Raw genomic sequence first — 20,026 nt, forward strand, 5'->3', positions numbered from 1 at the left:
GAAGGTGACCTCTGCCGGAGAGAGAAGGCAGGAGGCAGAAGAGAAGAGGAGAAGAAGAGAGAAAAGAAGAGGGGGCAGAAAGAAGAAGAGGGAGAAGAAAAGAGGGCAGAAAGACGAGGCTGAATGTTTTAAAATTTAAAAAGGTGGGCAACAGGGTTGTATTCTTTTACCATACTCACTCAACCTGTATGCTGAGCAAATAATCTGAGAAGCTGGGTTATGTGAAGAAAAACGTGGCATCAGGATTGGAGGAAGAATCATTAACAGTGTGCGATACGCAGATAATACAACCTTGCTTGCTGAAAGTGAAGAGGACTTAAAACATTTACTGATGAAGATCAAAGAGCACAGCCTTGTTATGGATTACATCTCAATGTAAAGAAAACTAAAATCCTCACCACTGGACCAATAAACAGCATTCTTATTAACGGAGAAAAGATTGAAAGTTGTCAAGGACTTCATTCTTCTTGGATCAACTAACTATCAACACTCACGGAAGCAACAGTCAAGAAATCAAACGTTGTACTGCATTAGGCAAATGTGCTGTACAAGACCTTTTTAAAGTGTTGAAGAGCAAAAATGTCAGCTTGAGGACTACGGTGCTCTTGAGCCAAGCCATGGTGCCCTGACTCAAGCCTCACATGCATGCGAAAGCTGAATAGTGAATAAGGAAGACTGTAGAAGAATTGATGCTTTTGAGTTATGGTGTTGAAGGAGAATATTGAAAGTGCGATGTGCTGCCAGAAGAACCAATAGATCCATTTTGGAAGACGTGTAGCCAGAGTGCTCCTTGGAGGCCAAGATGGCCAAACTTCATCTCTCATACTTTGGACATACTGTCTGGAGGGACCAGTCGCTGGAGAAGGATGTCATGTTTGGTAAGGTGGAGGGTCAGAGAAAAAGAGGAAGACCCCCAATGAGATGGATTGGCCAAGTGGCATCATCGATGGGCTCAAGGGTGGCAATAGTAGATTGGACCAGGAAAGGGCAGTGTTTTGTTCTGCTGTGCATAAGGTCACTATGGGTCCGTACCGATTCCATGGCACCTAACAACAACAACAACAGTCCCTACCTGTGGATAGAGTAAGTTAGATTTATCTGATAGAAAAGTTATTTTTAATAGTTTGCACAGCATCTTTTTAAGCTGTTTTGTATACTAAAGTAATAGAAATAAGACATGAGCTGCTTTATTTATATTCCAGGATATAGTAACTTAACTTATATTGTTATTGGCATTTTTTTTCTTTTAAGGTTTTGAATGTGGATTGAGTGAAAGTTTACAGGGCAGATCATCAGTTTTACATTCAAGAAATCATACACCTTGTTTTATTACAATGATTATAATCCCCTCCATGCACCATCAGTTAACAGTGTTTCTCTATTCACTTTAGCTTTTTTTTTTTTTTTTTCCAAACAGGTATGTATAATAATTTACACCGCCAAAGGGGGCACATTCTGTAAGTCTGCCTCCTGGCCACCAGCTCTACCCATGAATCTAGAGTCCTCAGTTGCTTTGTCTCTCCATGTCCCCATCTCTGCCTCCATCTCTGGTATTGCTGCCTCTCTTGATAAGGTCTCGCATTCCGCTTGCGCTCTTCTCCCTTGATGGTCCTAGGGCCCTCTGTTTCTGGACTGTAAGATTAACTGCTCCCCTGTTTTTGTTACAAAACTTCTACCTCTTAGCTCCATCTCTTTTACCAGACCCATCTTGAAAACTATTTGGTGGTGACTCTTCACTATTAAACTAAACTCCCCCTTGAAACCTTGTAAGCCAGTCACTTCGCGCCTTTATCAACCCATCATTTTAGGTAACCATTGTCTTAAGTTGCCCATCCCTATCTGCCCTGTGTACAGAGGTGGGGATAGCATTGATACTTGATGTGAAAACTCTTTTCCTCTCTGTTGGTATTTAGTTCCTACCTCCATGTTGGTATTTAGTTACTCAATAGTAATTGTTACAATTAATTGCGACTGTCACAATTGTAAAGGTAGAAGTTTTATAACAAAAACAAGTTCTAGTTGTAGCAGTTACCCTCGTTTCCTTTTTCAAAAAAAATTTTTTTTTTTTTGTAATCTCTAGAGTTCTGATTTATCAAGCCTGTTACTGGCATTTCTTTTTCTTTTTTCAGTACCTTATATAACACAGGTATCTTAAGTTCTCTATGGAATCATGTAACCGTACCCACATTTTAGTGGCAGTGTTTGATCAAAGGGTGATGGTGGGCTGGTGGTATGCTGTGGAGTCGGTTTTGACTCATAGTGATGCTGCATAGGGTTTCTGAGGCTGTGAATCTTTATGGGAGCAGAAAACCTCATTTTTCTCCCACAAAATAGCTGGTAGTTTCGAACTGCTGACCTTGAGGTTAATAGCCTGACTTGTAACCACTATGCTACCAGAATACCTTAAAGGATAGTTAAATAATTTGTCTTTATAATGTTTCCATTAGTCATTCATGGTAAAAGTTAGTTTTGATCCCAAATTGGGCAGTGAGAAACTGAATGCCTATGGAATGTACTTATCTTTCTCACCTTACAGGTCCCTCTTTTTTTTTTTTAATGTTTTATTTTGAATTATGTGATAGTTTACATGGGAGAACATTAGTTTTACATTGATCCTATGGTATATCCTTTCATTGCCATGGTTACAATCCCCTCCATGCATCATCAACCAACCAAAGGGTATACCCTGCAAGCCTGCCCCTGGTTGTCAGCACGCAGCCTCTCTGTTTGTCTCTCTCTCTCCCCCCAACCCCCCAGCTGCTCCATCTCTCCACGTCATCATCTCTGTCTCTATCTCAGACATCACTGCTTCTCTGGGTAGGGTCCCGCTCTCCACTCTTTACCCTCTGGTCCCAAGGACCTCCACTCCTAGACTGCAGATTTAATCAGTCCCCTCCTTGCTACAAAACGTCTACCTTTACATTTCCAACCCTTACAGTCAGTCCTGATAACAAGTATTCACTATTGTATCACAAGAGACCTATCCGCATTTCCTTTCATCAGCCCCGCCTAGACACATTGGTTGCTATTCTGTGGAGACCTTCCTCCACACCCCTGCATCTAGGTTCCCTCTTGAAAGCTTGTAAGCCAGTCAGTTCTTGCCTTTGTAGCCTCCCCCATTTTGGGTAGCCATATATATATTTTTAACTGTTGTTTCATGGATGAAATATTTTTTAAGCATACACCTTAAAATATGTATTTCTTAATTATATACTTATTTTGCTATACCAATATACAAAAGACAAAGGGGGCATTAAAAAATAAAATTGTTAAAAGTGAGCAAAAATTCTGTTATTTCTTTCTTTGACCCCAGTGGATTGTTTGACTTATTCTGGGGTGGATGTATGTCACTCTTGAGTGCAGTGTGATGTTGGAAAAATTCTGTGACTTTAGGGATTATGGTTTCTTCAGAAGCCTTGGGTGTGGCAGCCCCTTCTCACATTACTCAGGACCCCTTCCAGACTTGTTTTCTTCACTTGGGGGCTGGGTTTGCAATACTGCCTGAATCACTCATTGGCAAATCTTGTTCCTGCAGGTACAGGTACAGGTACAGCAGTCTCCGCAGCAGGTCTCGGCTCAGCAACTCTCTCCGCAGCTCACCGTTCACCAGCCTGCAGAGCAGCCCATCCAGGTCCAGGTGCAGATCCAGGGCCAGGCACCGCAACCAGCAGCCCCCTCCATCCAGACCCCATCTCTGCAGAGCCCCAGCCCCTCACAGCTACAGGCTGCTCAGTTCCAAGTGCAGCATGTACAGGCAGCCCAGCAGATCCAGGCTGCAGAAATCCCAGAAGAGCATATCCCACATCAGCAAATCCAGGCTCAGCTGGTGGCTGGACAGTCTCTTGCTGGGGGTCAGCAGATACAAATCCAGACCGTGGGTGCCCTTTCTCCACCACCATCTCAGCAAGGCTCCCCCCGGGAAGGGGAGCGGCGAGTCGGCACAGCCAGTGTCCTCCAGCCAGTGAAGAAACGCAAAGTGGACATGCCCATCACTGTGTCCTATGCCATCTCAGGGCAGCCTGTGGCCACTGTGCTGGCCATTCCACAAGGCCAGCAGCAGAGTTACGTGTCTTTGAGGCCTGACTTGCTGACAGTAGACAGTGCCCATCTGTACAGTGCCACTGGGACCATTACTAGCCCCACAGGAGAAACCTGGACCATCCCTGTTTATTCTGCCCAGCCCCGGGGGGACCCTCAGCAGCAGAGCATTACTCACATTGCCATTCCCCAGGAAGCCTACAATGCAGTTCATGTCAGTGGCTCGCCCACAGCCCTGGCAGCTGTAAAGCTGGAGGATGACAAGGAGAAGATGGTCGGCACCACGTCTGTAGTGAAAAACTCCCATGAGGAGGTAGTGCAGACCCTTGCAAACTCTCTCTTTCCAGCACAGTTCATGAATGGCAACATCCACATTCCAGTGGCTGTGCAGGCCGTGGCAGGCACATATCAGAATACAGCTCAGACTGTGCATATATGGGACCCACAGCAGCAAGCACAGCAGCAAACTCCCCAGGAACAGACGCCACCACCACAGCAACAACAGCAGCAGCTCCAGGTTACTTGTTCAGTAAGTGAGACTCATCTGTAGGGCATCCGTCTCCCTCAAGACCTACTGAGGTGCAGAACTTACCTGGCAACCACTGGCACTTCTGGATGGTTATTGCCATGTTGTTGGCCATATAGTGATATAGTATTTAATATTCAGAAGGCAGGAAAATGCAAGGAGGTAGAAGCTCCTTCAGGTGAGGCTATATATCAGACAGGTCGTATTCTGGTACCAAGAGATAAATGAGCAGTAACTGCTTTGGGTCTAAGATTTGAAATGAGATATCTGGGCGCTTCTTTCTGTCTCTTAGAAACAGTAGAATTCCAGGTAAGAGATGAATGGGACATGCCAGGTGTTAAAGTTATGTCCCAAGAGCTGTTCCTGTGTATTGGTTAACTGTAAAGTCCTTAACATTGGAGAGGCTGTGAGATTATTCTTTCTCTAGTTGACAGCACTTCACAACAAACAAGTCATGTGTGGAAATAGTGCAGGTAAACTAAAAGACCCAGGATACTTCCTGGTGGGCCTGTTAAAAGTGGTAACCTTTGGAAGGAATCCTTGAAAACAGCTATGTAGACAGATCTCTCAAAAGCATTTTTGTGTTCCTTGAAAATAGGATTAAAAAGGCAAATTAAAGCAAAATTGTTTGCCGTCTAGTCGATTCTGACTCACAGTATTAAAGAGTATAACTGCTTCATAGGGTTTTCTTGGCTTTGATCTTTATGGAAACAGATTCCAGGACCATTCTTTTGTGATACCCACTGAGTGAGTTCAAACAGTCAACCTTTAGGTTGACAGTTGAGTGCAGACTGTTGGTGCTAACCTTGTAGTCAGGATTTGTTGTTTAAGCCTTGGTTAATTGAGTTTTCTGTTACGGTAGCTGTGTTGAAATTCTTGTTTGTTACTTTTTATTTTGAAATAATTTTAGACTTTACAGAAAAGTTGCAAAAATAGAATTGTGTTGAAGTTTTAGCTTTAAAATTGCTTGGCTCTTTTGTCTTTTCTAGGTGTTAATTTAATTTTGTTTAGCAAGGTCCTTTGTCTAGCAGACCTTTAGAGTGGGGTGTAGGGTTTCTGATCTCATGAGACTACTTAAGTCCATGAGCCTCAGAGGTCAGGGACTCCTGGAGACGAGTGTGAGGGAGCTGGCACAAACAAGGCCCTGCTAGAGGCTGGACCACACTCAGAAGGAACTCAGGTTGTGCGTGATAGGCATAAAGTGACCATGTAGTTTCATAGAGGCACACAGTTTATCATTTTGGGTGACAGTATTGTTGAACTAATTATCTAGTTGTCAGACCTAGTAATAGAACAAAACTGAGTCCTTGCATCTGGTAGCTTAGGAGTCTGTTGTTGAAATACAAACTTATGATTTGTGTTTCTTAGAATTATAAGTAGCATAATTGTGATTGTTGTGTGTTACACACGCAAAGATAAAAACTGATAGGATTCAGAGACTGAGGGGAACAGAGATATCCTTGTGGGAAAAGTGGGATTTGAACTCTAGTTACAGTTTAGAACTGTTCAGGGGGTTGAAGTAGCACAAATACCAAGCCACAGAGAGAAGGGATATAGCTCAGGACAGCATGAGAGGATGGCTGAGAGAGGAACTAAATGGAGATGGGAGGGTTGTCTTTCCAAAGAGAAGAGATGAGTTTGATCAGTCACCTGATAAGACATCTTTCCAGATTCCTGACTCATGGTGACAAGAGGGCTCAAGTAGAAATATATAGAAGAAAGAGGCCAAGAGAGTAGTAATATTCTGTGATCAGGTTTTGTTCATATGATTGAGCTCACCAGGTTTTCCTTGGCCATCCTGGGTTTGATAGTCTAATTCCAGTCAGGTGTCTTTTGGTGCTGATTGTTCTTTGTGTATAATTTCACATGTTGGAGCCCTCACATGTTGGAGCCCTCTGGTGGGAGGTAGTGTCTCCCTTGAAAATGTTTTCTAGAGACATACGTCAAGTATTATTACTGGACAAAGAAAAATTGAGAATACCTATCATGAGGGAAAGATGAGTTTGTCCATTTGTAACCAGACACCCCTCAGCCCTCATTATTAGGCCTCTTGCTAGGTGCTAGGGAACAGAAATGGGTAAGATCGTCTTCCACCCTTACATTATTCACAGTCTATGGGGATGGCAGTCGCTTTCCTGACAAGTCTTTTTTTCCCTTGGGGGCACTCATAGTCTATGGCTTGAACCCTAGAGAAAGCTGGTGACAAAAGTATTTGGCATGAGTTGGAAGGACTATATCCTTTATGCAAGCTTTTTGTATCTTGTTTTTAAGATAAAATTTGTGGAGGTAAACCTTGTATCTATCTCCAACTATTGTCCTGTTTCTGTGCTTGATTTTATTTCCAGCTGGTTCCATTTGCTATCTAGTTGTTGGGTTTTTTTTCTATGTGTGTGTTTGTGGGGGTTTTTTGTTGGTTTTTTTTACCCCCCAACAAGGCAGTGAATGGTCAGTACGGTAACTGGTGACTAAGTTTTTATTGAAATTAGTGTATTGCCGACAGTTAAGGGAACGGCTATTTTGAAGTAAAAGGAGGCTTGCGCCTATGTACCGAAGTAGGGGAGAAGGGGCTTCTTCATGATTCACTCTTAAGAGTCTTTGGGTGCTATTTTGACAGCTGGTCCTGAACTTGGCTGCCTTTCTTGGCCTGCATTTGGTATCTGAGAGGAATGTGATGGTTGGGAGATAATGGAACTTTTTGAAAGCCATGGCTTTCTTTTTGTGACTCCTAGAGTAACCAGTGAAGTCAAGGAGAAAACTTGCCTCCAAGGTTTTTCATTATAAATTAAATTAGTTCTTTGCCACAAACTGACTTTAATACATCTACATATTCCCCAGCTTTGCACACATGAGTAAACCAGTAAGAGAAACTAAGGCTTTTGCATGGTTTGAATTGATTTGTTTTTCTCAGCACTATAGATACTCCAAATACATTCCTTAAAAATTCGTGGTGACTCAGTTCTCTCTTTAAAATCAGAACCCTTTAAACTCTTTAAACAGAACTCTTTAAAATCCATAAGGAAATGGAAAATTCTAACCTTAGGGTTTTAACATCTGAGGGTACAAAGATCTTTAGATTCTTTAAAGATTAGCTGGTAAGTTACCTAGTTATACAAGTACTCTTTGAAAGTTTGTATTAATCTTATTAGTTTCAAGCCTAGCTTACCACAGAGTTTGGTGGTCAGGTTTTACAAGGAAGGGGGGCTGCTTTTTGCAGGTGCGGAGAATAAAATTTAGTTTACTGAGCATCAGATGTAGGTCTTTGTGAAAACCCCATATAGTCAGAATAACAGTTATGGCCTAAGTTTATGTGAAGATAGTATTATAGTCAGTGCTTATTTGTTGTAGTTGTGTTATAGAACATAATTAATCAAGTGAAATATTAAATATCAATTAGGCTTAATTAAATGTAATTATACACTGAGTTAGCAGATACTGACCCATTGCTGTTACTTTCCTGTGAGCGTCTGGTCACTTAAAAAAAAAAAAAGTGACTTGTGGCTGATGGTGACCCCATATGGGGCAGAGTAAAGCCATAGGGTTTTTAATGACTGATTTTCAGAAGTACATCACCAGACTTTTATTTTTGGTTCTCTGGGTGGACTCAAACCATCAGTCTTTTAGTTAGCAGTGAGCACATTAGCTGTTTGTGTGTTTCTGTCTAAATGAATTAAAGCCTTTACTGTATATTGTTTATTCATTAATGCTAATCTCATAGACAGCAGCACTATATAACTCATGCCTGTATGGAGCTTGCTTATCCAACACATATTTATTCTGTAAGATACATCACAGCCTTGTGCTGAGGAACACTAGGTTGCATGTCAGTGCTACACCTGGGAGCTATTTTAAACAGTAAAATCAGCAACAGAAAGCACAAATATGTGGAAAATCTAACACTGTAAGACACTGGAAAAAAATTTTATTTACAGTGTGAGAGCTGAAACAAGGCAGAGCATTTGGAGATTTAAAAAATTGTAACAACTAGACAAGTTTGCAAATTCACACTCTATGAGGATAAATTTGTTTTGTCTTTTTCTTGTTTTCTGCATATTCAGATTTTACCAAGACTTTCTTACCTGTTCACAGGAAGCCTGTACCATAGTTAGTGTTCATTAGAAGTACAGGAGCATTGGCGAATTATTCTTCCATCATGGAAATGTTAGAAAACCTAGGGAAGTAGAAAGTACTTCAGTTATTTTTATGTTCACCCCTCTCGCCTTTATTGTAGTTTCATAGAGAGAAGTCAGGTTTATTTATGTAATTATGTTTTTTCTACATTTTTGTGCCTTAGTTCTTTTTACCTAGTCATGTAAGAATGTTATTTCTTAGTTATAGTTAACATGTCTAATGTTTGCTTTGTAGCCTATTTGGATAAACAATCACACAAAAAAACCAAACCCGTTATCTTCTAGCAGAATTTCTGACCCTATGGATTAGAGTGAAGCTACCTCATATGGTTTCTAAGGTTGTAAATCTATGAAAGCAGACTGCTGCATCTTTCTCCCACGAAGTGGTTGTGGGATCAAACTGCTGACTTTACTGTTAGCAGCCGAGTGCTTAACCATTGTGCCATCCAGACTCCATTCTGTTTAAATAGATATAATTTGCTTAGCTTTTCCCCTTTAGTTGGACATTCATATTTTAGATTTTTCCTTAATGCAAATTCCTGTAAAATATCTTGTTAAGTCTGTATTAAAACGTTTGATTTTTTTATTATGGTAAAAATATAGATATTTAAATATAGATATTTAAAAGCATTAGCTATTTAAACCTTTATGTGTACAGTTCAGTGAAATATGTACATCGTGTTGTACGATAGTACCACTATCCATTTCCATATTTTTCGTTATCCATAACAAAAACTCATTGCTCTTTATGCAGTAACTCCCCACCCCCTAACCATTAATAAATTTTGGTCTCTATACATATCTACTGTTTATCTTGATGCAGAAAGTAGTTCCAGTATTCAGATGGCATCCTTAGGGTATTTGTTAAAGTTTCGTGTTGATTCCAACTGATGGCAACTCTGTATAGTTGTTTCTGAGGAGTGGCAGGTGGGTTTGAACCACTGACCTTAACAGTTAGCAGTCCAGTATCCCAAATTTATTGGGTCAAAGCATATGAACATTTTCTTGGGTCTTGATATATAATGCCAAAAACAATGGATTGCTTTCTCTTCCTGTTTTAATGTATCTTATCAAAGCTAGGAGGATCATTTTTATTTGCTGATGAACACATTTATATGTCATGTATAAATTATTTGGCCTTCCTCTGAATGAGTTTGACATCACTCAGTCATGTATTTGAGAAAGGGAGGTGTGTAATCCTAATCCCAGGCATGGGAAGTGCTCAAGAATATTTGTTCTGAGAATAGTATTTGAGGCCCAAGAACCTTTATTTGGTGTCTTTGTGTCCATTCATTTGGGAATTGCGATTGAGACTCGGGCATTCTCTGCATGATTCTTCACCTGTGAGCCCTTTGCAGACAAAGAAATGTACAGTGCTTCCTGTTTTCCAGAAAATGAGTATGTCCTTTCAAGTAAGAGCAGCAATATTTCAGAAAGAACATGAAAAAAATTGAACCTTGTAGTTGAAGAAACCATGATTGGTTAGTTACGTGCCGTGGAGTCGGTTCCAACTCATAGCGACCCTGTACAGGGTTTCCGAAGCTGTAAATCTTTACGGGAGCAGAAAGCCATCATTTTCCCGCAGAACTGCTGGTAGTTTCCAACTGTTCACCTTGTAGTTCGCAGCCCGATTCGTAACCACTACGCTACCCATTAAAGATCCTTAAATCTTACCCCCTCACATTTTATAAGAGTGGAGGTGTGAGGGGATAAGACTTGTTTGTTGTGCTTTTTATTCTCTAAACCATGGTAGACATTAGCGTCACCTTGAGAGCTTTAAAAAGTACTCATGAATGGGCCCCATTCTAGACCATTTAAATCAGTCTCCCTGAATAGGGCCCAGGCATTTAAAGTTACCCAAATGATTTGAAGGTGAAGCTACTTGAAGAATTCCTGTCCTGAACACTCAAAATATGGTTTGCAGACCAACAACTTCAGCATGACCTGGGAACTTGTTAGAAATGCAGAATCTCAGGTTCTACTTCAGGCCTTTTGTCTGCATTTTAATAAAATTCCCAAGTGATTTGCTTGCCGATTTAAGCTTTAGTGATTGTTGTTGTTTTGTTGTTAAGTGCCATCGAGTCGGTTCCGACCCATAGCGACCCTGTACAGGGTTTCCAAGGGTGTGTGATAGAGACTAGTAATTCTTAATGGTGGCTAAACATTAAATTATGTTTTTTACTTGAAGTTTTAAGAAGGACTAGCACCAGGGCTTTGTGTTGGTATATTTTAACTAGAGATTCTAAAGAGCAGGAGGGCGCTAAGCATAAGCTTGGCTGAAGTTCTGCTTCTGAGGTCCTTGGACTGTGGAGAACTGCAAAGTTGCTTAAAAGTAAGACAGCAAGGAGAAAGAGTTTTGTTTTTGTTTTTTACTAAATGGACTATGTAACATTTGTTTGGTGATTTTGCAGAGGGGCCTAATGCAAAATACTACTGACAGATTTTGATGGTTTCTCTTTCATAGGCTCAGACGGTCCAGGTTGCTGAAGTTGAACCACAGACACAGCCACAGCCTTCTCCAGAACTTATGCTTCCAAATTCTCTGAAGCCAGAAGAAGGGCTTGAAGTGTGGAAAAACTGGGCCCAGACCAAGAATGCTGAGCTAGAGAAGGATGCTCAGAACAGATTGGCACCCATTGGGAGTGAGTGTTGAGGAGGGAGGGAAAGAAAGGGTCGGCTCTGTCTAAAGGCAATAGTTCTGGGCCTAACTAGGAAGTATCATCTGAAGCAGTTGCCAGATTCAAAGCAAACAATAGGTAGGCCTCACTCTGCATATGAGTAGGATATATGGGATTTTTGGAGTTAACATAGCAGACGTGGGCAGAGCAATTTATAGGAGATGGAAACCAGTGGATGTATTCAAGGCCCTCCTTCCTTTATGCCAGACTGAAATGCTTTCATAGTTTTGGTATGTGTAAGGTGACAAGAGGATTAGAGCATGTATGGGATTATTGCTAGTTTGATCACAGATGTAGGTGACCATTTCTATCTCGGTACCCTAACTGGCACTATTTGCTCTGACTCATCCTTCCCAAGGATATGAGTGATTGACACAAAGACATCAGTTGCCAAGGGCCCTGTTCACCTTTTGGGCTTGTGTTTCAGGACGACAACTGCTGCGATTTCAGGAAGATCTTATCTCCTCTGCTGTGGCCGAGTTGAACTATGGGCTCTGTCTAATGACACGAGAAGCTCGAAATGGAGAAGGCGAACCCTATGACCCAGATGTTCTCTACTACATTTTCCTGTGTATTCAAAAGGTAATGTATTGAAGTTGTGTTACCATAGGGTGTTTGCTGGTAGTCAAGTTAATAAAATGACAAGCAAGTGGTTATAATAAAAAATTAATTTTTAGCTGCGTAATGAATTTTTAAATTCACATTTTTTAAGTTTCAGATCTACATGTTCAATTTAGAAAGTAAAATAAAATAAGCATCACCCATAATCTCACCACCTGAAACAACTTTTGTTAAGATATTTGGTATATTACTGTACAACTCTTTCTCTCTTTAAAAAAAAAAATTACAAAGCATTATATTATATGGATTTTCTCTTTTTGTTAAAGTAAATATAAAGTTTTCCTAAAAATGATTCAGCCAAAACAAAGTATGGTGCTAACATACAAGAGAGCTACAGAAAGTTTGCAGAAAGATGTAAATGAGAGAGATAAAGGAGTTTTTCCACAAACCTGTTGAAGCCCCCTCATAAATCTTTTATTTTTATTTTCTGCATTAGCACAAAATAATTAGTTGAAGGAGTCTGGCCAGGTAGATTTTCAGGATATCTAGAGTATACCAGAAGGTAAGACAAGAAAGAAAGAAAAGACCAGAGTGGATGAAGTATGCAGAGACCTGGAGTTAGAAAACCAAAAGAGAAGAACAGGAAAAATATTGAACAATGCAGGAAACCACAAAGGAAGATGGAAGGAATACACTGAATCATTGTACCAAAAAGAATTGGTTGATACTCAACATTTAAGAAGTAGCATAGTGATCAAGATCTGATGGCAGTAAGGAAGAAGCCCAAGCTGTGCACTGAAGGCATTGGTGAAAGGAAACGCTCCAGGAATTGACAGAACACCAACTGAGATGTTTCAGTGGTGGTGGTTGTGTGCCGTGGAGTCAGTTCCGACTCATAGTGACCCTGTACAGGGTTTCCTAGGCTGTAAATCTTTATGGGAGCAGAAAATCTCATCTTTCTTCTGCGGAACAGCTGGTAGTTTCGAACTGCTCACCTTGCAGTTCTCAGCCCAGTTCGTAAGCGTGACACCTGTTTGTGTCACAAAATTTTAAGACAGCTACCACCTGGCCAACTGAGTGGAAGGAATTTGTATTTGTGCCCATTCTAGAGAACAGTGATCAAACAATACAGAAATTATCAAACATTGTCATTAATATAACATGCAAATAAGTTATTTTCTGAGGATAAATAAAAAACAGTTATAGCAAGTGCATCAACGGAGAACTGCCAGAAATTCAGGTTGGATTCAGAAGAGAATGTGGAGCAAGGGATTTCATTGCTTATGGCAGGTGGATCTAGGCTGCAAGCAAAGAATACCAGAAAGAGGTTTACTTGTTTTTATTGTTAATGCAAAGACATTTAACTGGGTTTTAACAAATTATGAATAACATTGCAAAGGATGTTACATAGAACATGTACAGAACAAGAGGAAGTTGTTTGCAAAACAACAAGGAGATACTTCATGGTTTGGGGTTGGGAGGGGTGTGTGTCAGAGTTAAATTCTTCCATTGGTATGCTGAGCAAATAATCTGAAACTGGTCTATATGCAGCTAAGAATCCAATATCAGTATTGTAGGAAGAGTCATTAAAAAATCTCTGGTATACAGATGGCACAACCTTGCTTGCTGGCAGTCAAGAGGACTTGAAGCACTTACTGATAAAGATCAAGGACTATAGCCTTCAGATTACATTTCAACATAAAGGAAACGAAAATCCTGACAACTGAAAAAACAACTGAATCAGTAAGCAACATCATGATAAATGGAGAAATACTGAAGTTGTCAAGGTCTCGTTTAATTTGGATCCACACCAATACCTATGAAAGCAGCACTCAAGAAATCAAACAATCTATTTATTGCATTGGCAAAATGCTGCGAAGATCTCTTTGTTACATAGAAAAGATGTCACTTTGAGTACTAAAATGCACTTGACTTAAAAGTTGGGTGATGAATAAGGAAGCCCAAAAATTAATTGATGCCTTTGAATTATGGTATTGGCAAAGAATATTGAATAAACCGGACTGACAGAAAAATGAACAAATCTGTCTTGAAAGAAGTACAGCCAGATTGCTCCTTAGAAGTGAAGATGATAAGACTGTCTCACGCATTTTGGATGTGTTAACAGGTGGGGGCCAGTTTTTGGAGGAGGATATCATGTTTGATAGAGGGTCAGTGAAAGCGAGGGAAGTCTTTGAGATGGATTGACATAATGGTTGCAACAATGGGTTCACATATATGTGAGCAACAATTGTGAGGCTAATGCTGCATTCTTTCGTGCATGAGGTTGCTACGAGTTGGAACTGACCCAGTGGTCCCTGGCAACAACAGCAAACATAATAGGAACTAATTTTAGATGGACAGTTTAGAGGAGCTGAGGTGGATTTCTTAATGTTTGATGGCTCGAGAAGTCCACCAATATAATGGAAGAGGACTTGTTGGTGGAACTCAAACTATTCCCTGACCAGAGAAAAGTCTGCCTCTCAGATGTTCCTCTCTTCCCGGCCTGCACTATATTTGTTGCTACCACAAGACATTGCCCTGCCTAGGTGAAACAGCAGTCAGAAAATCTGCCTCAGTGTCCCAGCTTAGGAGTGTGTTGTGAGAATCAGATCCACATGATCTGAAGGTACTGTGAATGTGTCCCATGCTGGAGAGTTTGACCTGGTGTGTTTGTTTAGTAGGGACTGGGTAGGAGAGGTAGGTGGTGTTGGATGAAGAAAATAAAGTCTTACCCTGGAGACTACCAACAGCTTTTATGGATTGTTTTCCCTTTAGTATCTGTTTGAAAATGGACGTGTTGATGACATTTTCTCCGATCTTTACTATGTTCGGTTCACGGAGTGGCTACATGAAGTTCTGAAGGATGTCCAGCCTCGGGTCACTCCACTTGGTAAGAATCCTCCTTATATTTGGATTTCTTTCTCACCTTGGTTTTAAAAAGATAGCATCTTCTGTGGCAGGGTGTGGAATACAGGGGGTTATAAATGCCAGCCTGCAGTACCGCCGGCCTGTGTACTGCTTCACCTGATAAGGGCAGATGCACCACTAGTGGAAGAGTGAGACTCTTGTGCTTTGGGTTTAGGGTTTCCTATTGATTAAATTTAGAATCATTACAACAATTTAAAATTATGAACTATTTCAGTTGTAGGTTGCTTGTGTTAGATCATGTTTCCCCTACCCTACTGCCCATGTTATGTCTGGAACATAATTTTTGCTTTACCCACAGGCAATCTCCTGCGCATTATGTTGTGGTGAAAGAGCATGGGCTTTGACATAAACAAATTGAGTTTTAATTTCTGGCTGTTAAATTTTTATATTCTGCTTAACCTTTTGAAAAATTTTATTTTACTGCTTAGACAACAGTTTGTTGTTGTTTTACTGCCTCCTATGTGCCAGGCAGTATTCCAGTTACTGGAGGATGTCATATAGCAATGAACAAATGGAGCACATATCCGAATGTTGTTGAGGGCCATCAATTTGTGTTCTGAATCATAGCGACCCTGTATAGGGTTTCAGAGGAGCAGCTGGTGAGTTTGAACTGCGAACTTCGCAGTTCAAACTGACCTTGTATCCTGTGCATTATCCTGCAGTGCCACACCAGGACTCCACACATCCTAATAGGAGAAGACAATGGATAAATTACAGTACTAATTTGTGATTAAGTACTTTGTGTAGAACAAAGCACAAGGGAATGAAAAGCAAACATACTAGGAGGACGGCATCTCTGAGGGGCTGTCATTAGAACAGCGATCTGTATGAGTGAATCCCTATTTTTTACATTTTATATATTTTTTTAAGCAATTTTTGTTTCTGTTTTTGTATTTTTTTTAGGCGTTCTGGTGTAGTACTATAGGGTCAAAACTGGATTGCTAACCATTAGGTTGGTGGTTCAAACCCACCAGCAGTTTCTTAGAAATGTTATACAGAGTTGCTGTGAGTCAGAAATTACTTTATGACACATAATTTGAATGTTCAAGGGGCATTGTGGTTGTATACATAAGCACTTGATTGCAAACCACAAGGTATGTGATTTGGACTCACCATTTGCTCTGTGGGAGAAAGATGAAAGAATTCTGTTCCCATTAAGATTTAAAGTTTGGAAACCCTATACGGGTCACTACGATTCAGAACGGGCTTGATGGCACTTAATAACAACAAGGATAATCAAAGTTCACTTTTAAACCTTTTAAATAAAAATTCTGAAACCTTTTTATTATTGAAAAGTAAACAGAATAGATTAGTGATCCTCCGTATAGAAGAGACCAGTTAAGGGCTTGTTCACTTTTTTCTTCATTACCCAGTTTTCATAGTAGTGAAGTGTGGCTCATTAACCTCCTCCAGTAATGACCAATTCATGTTTTTAAAGAATCATTGAGAAGTTGGTGGTGGTTGGTGGTTATGTACCATGGAGTCTGTTCCCAATTATAGCGACCCTGTATAGGGTTTCCAAGGCTGTAAATCTTTACAGGAGCAGAAAGCCTCATCTCCCGTGGTCAGCTGGTAGTTTGGAACTGCTGACCTTGAGGTTAGCAGCCTGATTAGTAACCACTATGCTACCAGAGCTCCTTCATTGAGAACTTATGCTTTGAATGTTCTCGGTGTGTTTCAGTCCATTGCACTTGTCTCATTACTGCAGTTGTGCAAATTATCCCATCTTTGTCTACTTTGTTGTTGTTTTTAGGTGCCATCAAGTTGGTACCGATTCATAGCAATCGTATGCACAACAGAAAGAAACACTGCCCAGTCGTGAGCCAACTTCATAATTGTTGGCATGCTTGAGCCAATTGATGCTGCCACTTTGCCAATCCATCTCGTTGGGGGTCTTTCTCTTTTTCTCTGATCCCCCACCTTACCAAACATGGTATCCTTCTCCAACGACTGGTCCCTCCTGACAACATGTCTGAAATATGAGAGACCAAGTTTGGCCATCTTGGCCTCCAAGGAGCACTCTGGCTGCACTTTTTCCAACACAGATCTGTTGGTTCTTTTGGCAGCCTGTGGCACTTCAATATTTTCCTCCAACACCATAACTCAAAAGCATCAATTCTTCTACGATCTTCCTTATTCACTGTCCAGCTTTCGCATCCATATGAGGTTATTGAAAATACCATGGCTTGGGTCAGGCACACCTTCGTCCTCAAAGTGACATCTTTGCTCTTCAACACTTTATAAAGGTCTTGTGCAGCAGATTTGCCTAATGCAATACATCCTTTGATTTCTTGACTGCTGCTTTGTCTGTTTGGAGCCTTTTTAAATTGCTCTGTGGGTCCTTTTCATATAATGGTAGTAATCTTCAATAACTTCCTTCATTTCAGATTTAACAAAATGTTCCTGTTCCAGATGTGGAACCAACCAGTTTTCTGTGGAGCCTAATTCCTTTAGTGGAAAATAGTATTCCAGTACCACGTTCTAAGTGCTGAGGGTGAATATTGCTACTGGATATTAGTCATGTTCTCTAGGCATTTCAGTAGACAGAACTAGAAAAATAATTTTAAGGTAAAATTCATTATTTTGATGCTGCTTACAATTCAGACTGAGAACTACAAGCCTTTTATATAACATCTCTTCATATCTCCTTTCTCTGATAGCAGGAGCCCTGGTCCTCAGGCATTAGAGTTCACTTTTAAATTGTGTTGTTCAGAGGAGTGTAAATTTAAGGAAGTGACACCAAAGAGAACTGACAGAGTGACCCTAAAGTAAGTGGGACATGGCAAGGCTTCCCTGAGACTTAGGAGCTCACCCTTCCCAACAAGGCCAATCTGTTGCCATTCATCATGTCTTTTTTATTTATGTATGAAAGCAGGAAAGCTTTTCCAGTTGTCACTCTAAAGTAGCCAAAGGATGGGCAAAAGTAGAGTAGCCTTAAAGAGACAGCAGTGGACTACTAGAGACAAAGGACTAGCTTTGGCAAGAACAGAGAAGAAGGATATATTGGGCAGCAGACTGGTCCTTTTTTTGTTTCCTAAAAGTGGTTCCTTTCCCTGCCTGCCTGGGGAATCCTGAAACCCATACGGAGGATAGTAAGTAGTCTCTGCTGCTGTCCTCACGTCCCTAATAGTTGCTTATTGACTATTCCTGTGAAGTGAGCTTGGTAGTTAACCCAGACATATTCCTTTGGCAGTAGACCTGGCTACCCAAGGTCCTTGGTCAACCCCTGGCATCTGTTCTTGCTTAGCTCTGGGTTCACTAATGAACTAGGGTTTTGAAATAAAACATGCTCTGCAAGGAAAACGTGTAAAAGTTTTGAATGTCAGTCTCCCTTTTATCCAGAGATCTGGACTTGCTTCTAGATACAATAGGAGAGATCTTACCCAAGGGAAAAAGTGTACATATACAAGTTCATTGAGTCCTGGACATCTTTGAAAATGCACACAAGTGCACATATGTGCAGAGTGTAATTTGTAGTTTTAAGTGTTTTACTCTCCCTGAGAACCGTCTTTTTGCCCCAAATTAACTTTGAAGTAAAGGTAAAATTTAATGTCATGTAAAAATAATCATGTGGCACTGTTTGTTTCCCTGTGTTCCCTAAAACAATAGCATTAGCATAGCATGGTAACATGTTAGAAATGAAGTCCTTGGGTCCTACTCCAGAAACTCAGATTGGCACCCAGCCATAGGTATTTTAATAAGTTTCCAAATGATTCTGCCACATTATAGAGAGATGTTGATTGTTGGAGTTGTACTCTCGCGTACCTTTGTGGGACCTCCTGTCTTCTTGTGTTGTAGCAGTGCTCTCTTGTTCCTAGGCTATGTCCTGCCCAGCCATGTGACTGAGGAGATGCTGTGGGAGTGCAAGCAGCTTGGGGCTCACTCCCCCTCCACCCTGTTGACCACCCTCATGTTCTTTAACACCAAGTAAGTGTTCTGGAGGCTTCATGCTTAGCCACTGCTGGGGTCTGCCCAGTGAAGAGGGTGGAAGCTATCCAGGAGGACTTCTGAATTCCTCTGACACATATTTGAGAGCCTTTGGGCTACTGAAAGGCCCCAACCCCGCTTGGCTGCATTTTGTGTGATGACCAGTGAGGCAAACAGCCTTCCCAGATCCCTACCATCAGTCCTGATATGGCTCCTCCACTGGACTCTGTGCTTGGGTGTGGGTCTGCCCAGATCCTGAGAATGTGGGCAGCAGTTCTTCTGAAGCTTTGACGGGTGGAGGGTAAGTCACAGTCTCTTCCCGGCACCCTTCCCTCTGCCTTGCTTTCGCTTGCGGTCCAGGTACTTCCTGTTGAAGACAGTGGACCAGCACATGAAGCTGGCCTTCTCCAAGGTTTTGCGACAGACAAAGAAGAATCCCTCAAATCCCAAGGATAAAAGCACGAGTATCCGGTACCTGAAGGCACTTGGGATACACCAGACTGGCCAGAAAGGTAGAGGATGGGTACAGGAGCAGCAGAAGCAAATGTTACTTGTTTTGCCCTTCCTTTGTAGTACGTGGGGGACTAATGATTAGTGTTGAAGGCCAGGTGTTAATCCAAGAATAGTTTCCTTTCTTCTTCATAGCCCCATTGTCTATGCCTCATACCCTTTTTTTGACCCAGTGTTTCCTAGTTAAGGTGGCTTTGAGCCCAAGGTTCTTGATCTGGCACTTGAGTTCAGACAGACTTATACCATGTCTGTGTGTGGGGTGTGTTTTATAGTTACAGATGACATGTATGCAGAACAGACGGAAAATCCAGAGAATCCACTGAGGTGTCCCATCAAGCTCTACGATTTCTACCTCTTCAAATGGTGAGGAGGCTTTATTGTGACCGGGTGACCTTGTGTGTGTGCATGTGTCTGTGCATATATGCATGGGTATATTCACCTTTGTATATTGTCACAGAAGCGAGACATACCCTAGTCCCATATTAAGAGGAAACCCACACTTTCATTAAGTTAAATTTAGAAGCAGCCTGGCTGGTTTTCTCAAGATATGTGATGTAAAGGGAGTTCCTACTCCCTGATGGTCACTGTTCATGACAGAGATGACAGGTACAGAGAGGCTGCTTCTAATGCATATTAAGGAATGACACAGCATCATCTTGACTTTGGGCTTCATCATTGCCACTCTCATTTCTTAGGGGACTCTTGCCCTTAGTTTTTGCTTTTGCTTCTCT

The 20,026-nt window shown here is 41.1% G+C and overlaps 1 protein-coding gene across 1 annotated transcript in view; it reads left to right on the forward strand.

Annotated features, from left to right (window-relative positions):
- The window catches only part of QRICH1 (glutamine-rich 1), a 50,124-nt gene that overhangs the window by 28,127 nt on the left and 1,971 nt on the right, over positions 1-20,026 (forward strand). Inside the window, exons 3-9 of the mRNA XM_006873618.1 lie at positions 3,536-4,567; positions 11,156-11,333; positions 11,797-11,951; positions 14,706-14,820; positions 18,677-18,785; positions 19,146-19,297; positions 19,568-19,658. Of these exons, the coding sequence (XP_006873680.1) occupies positions 3,536-4,567; positions 11,156-11,333; positions 11,797-11,951; positions 14,706-14,820; positions 18,677-18,785; positions 19,146-19,297; positions 19,568-19,658 (1,832 nt within the window). The remainder of the gene's footprint in view (positions 1-3,535; positions 4,568-11,155; positions 11,334-11,796; positions 11,952-14,705; positions 14,821-18,676; positions 18,786-19,145; positions 19,298-19,567; positions 19,659-20,026) is intronic.

Source organism: Chrysochloris asiatica, unplaced genomic scaffold (genome assembly GCF_000296735.1).
Source record: "Chrysochloris asiatica unplaced genomic scaffold, ChrAsi1.0 scaffold00246, whole genome shotgun sequence".
Classification (NCBI taxonomy): Eukaryota; Metazoa; Chordata; class Mammalia; order Afrosoricida; family Chrysochloridae; genus Chrysochloris; species Chrysochloris asiatica.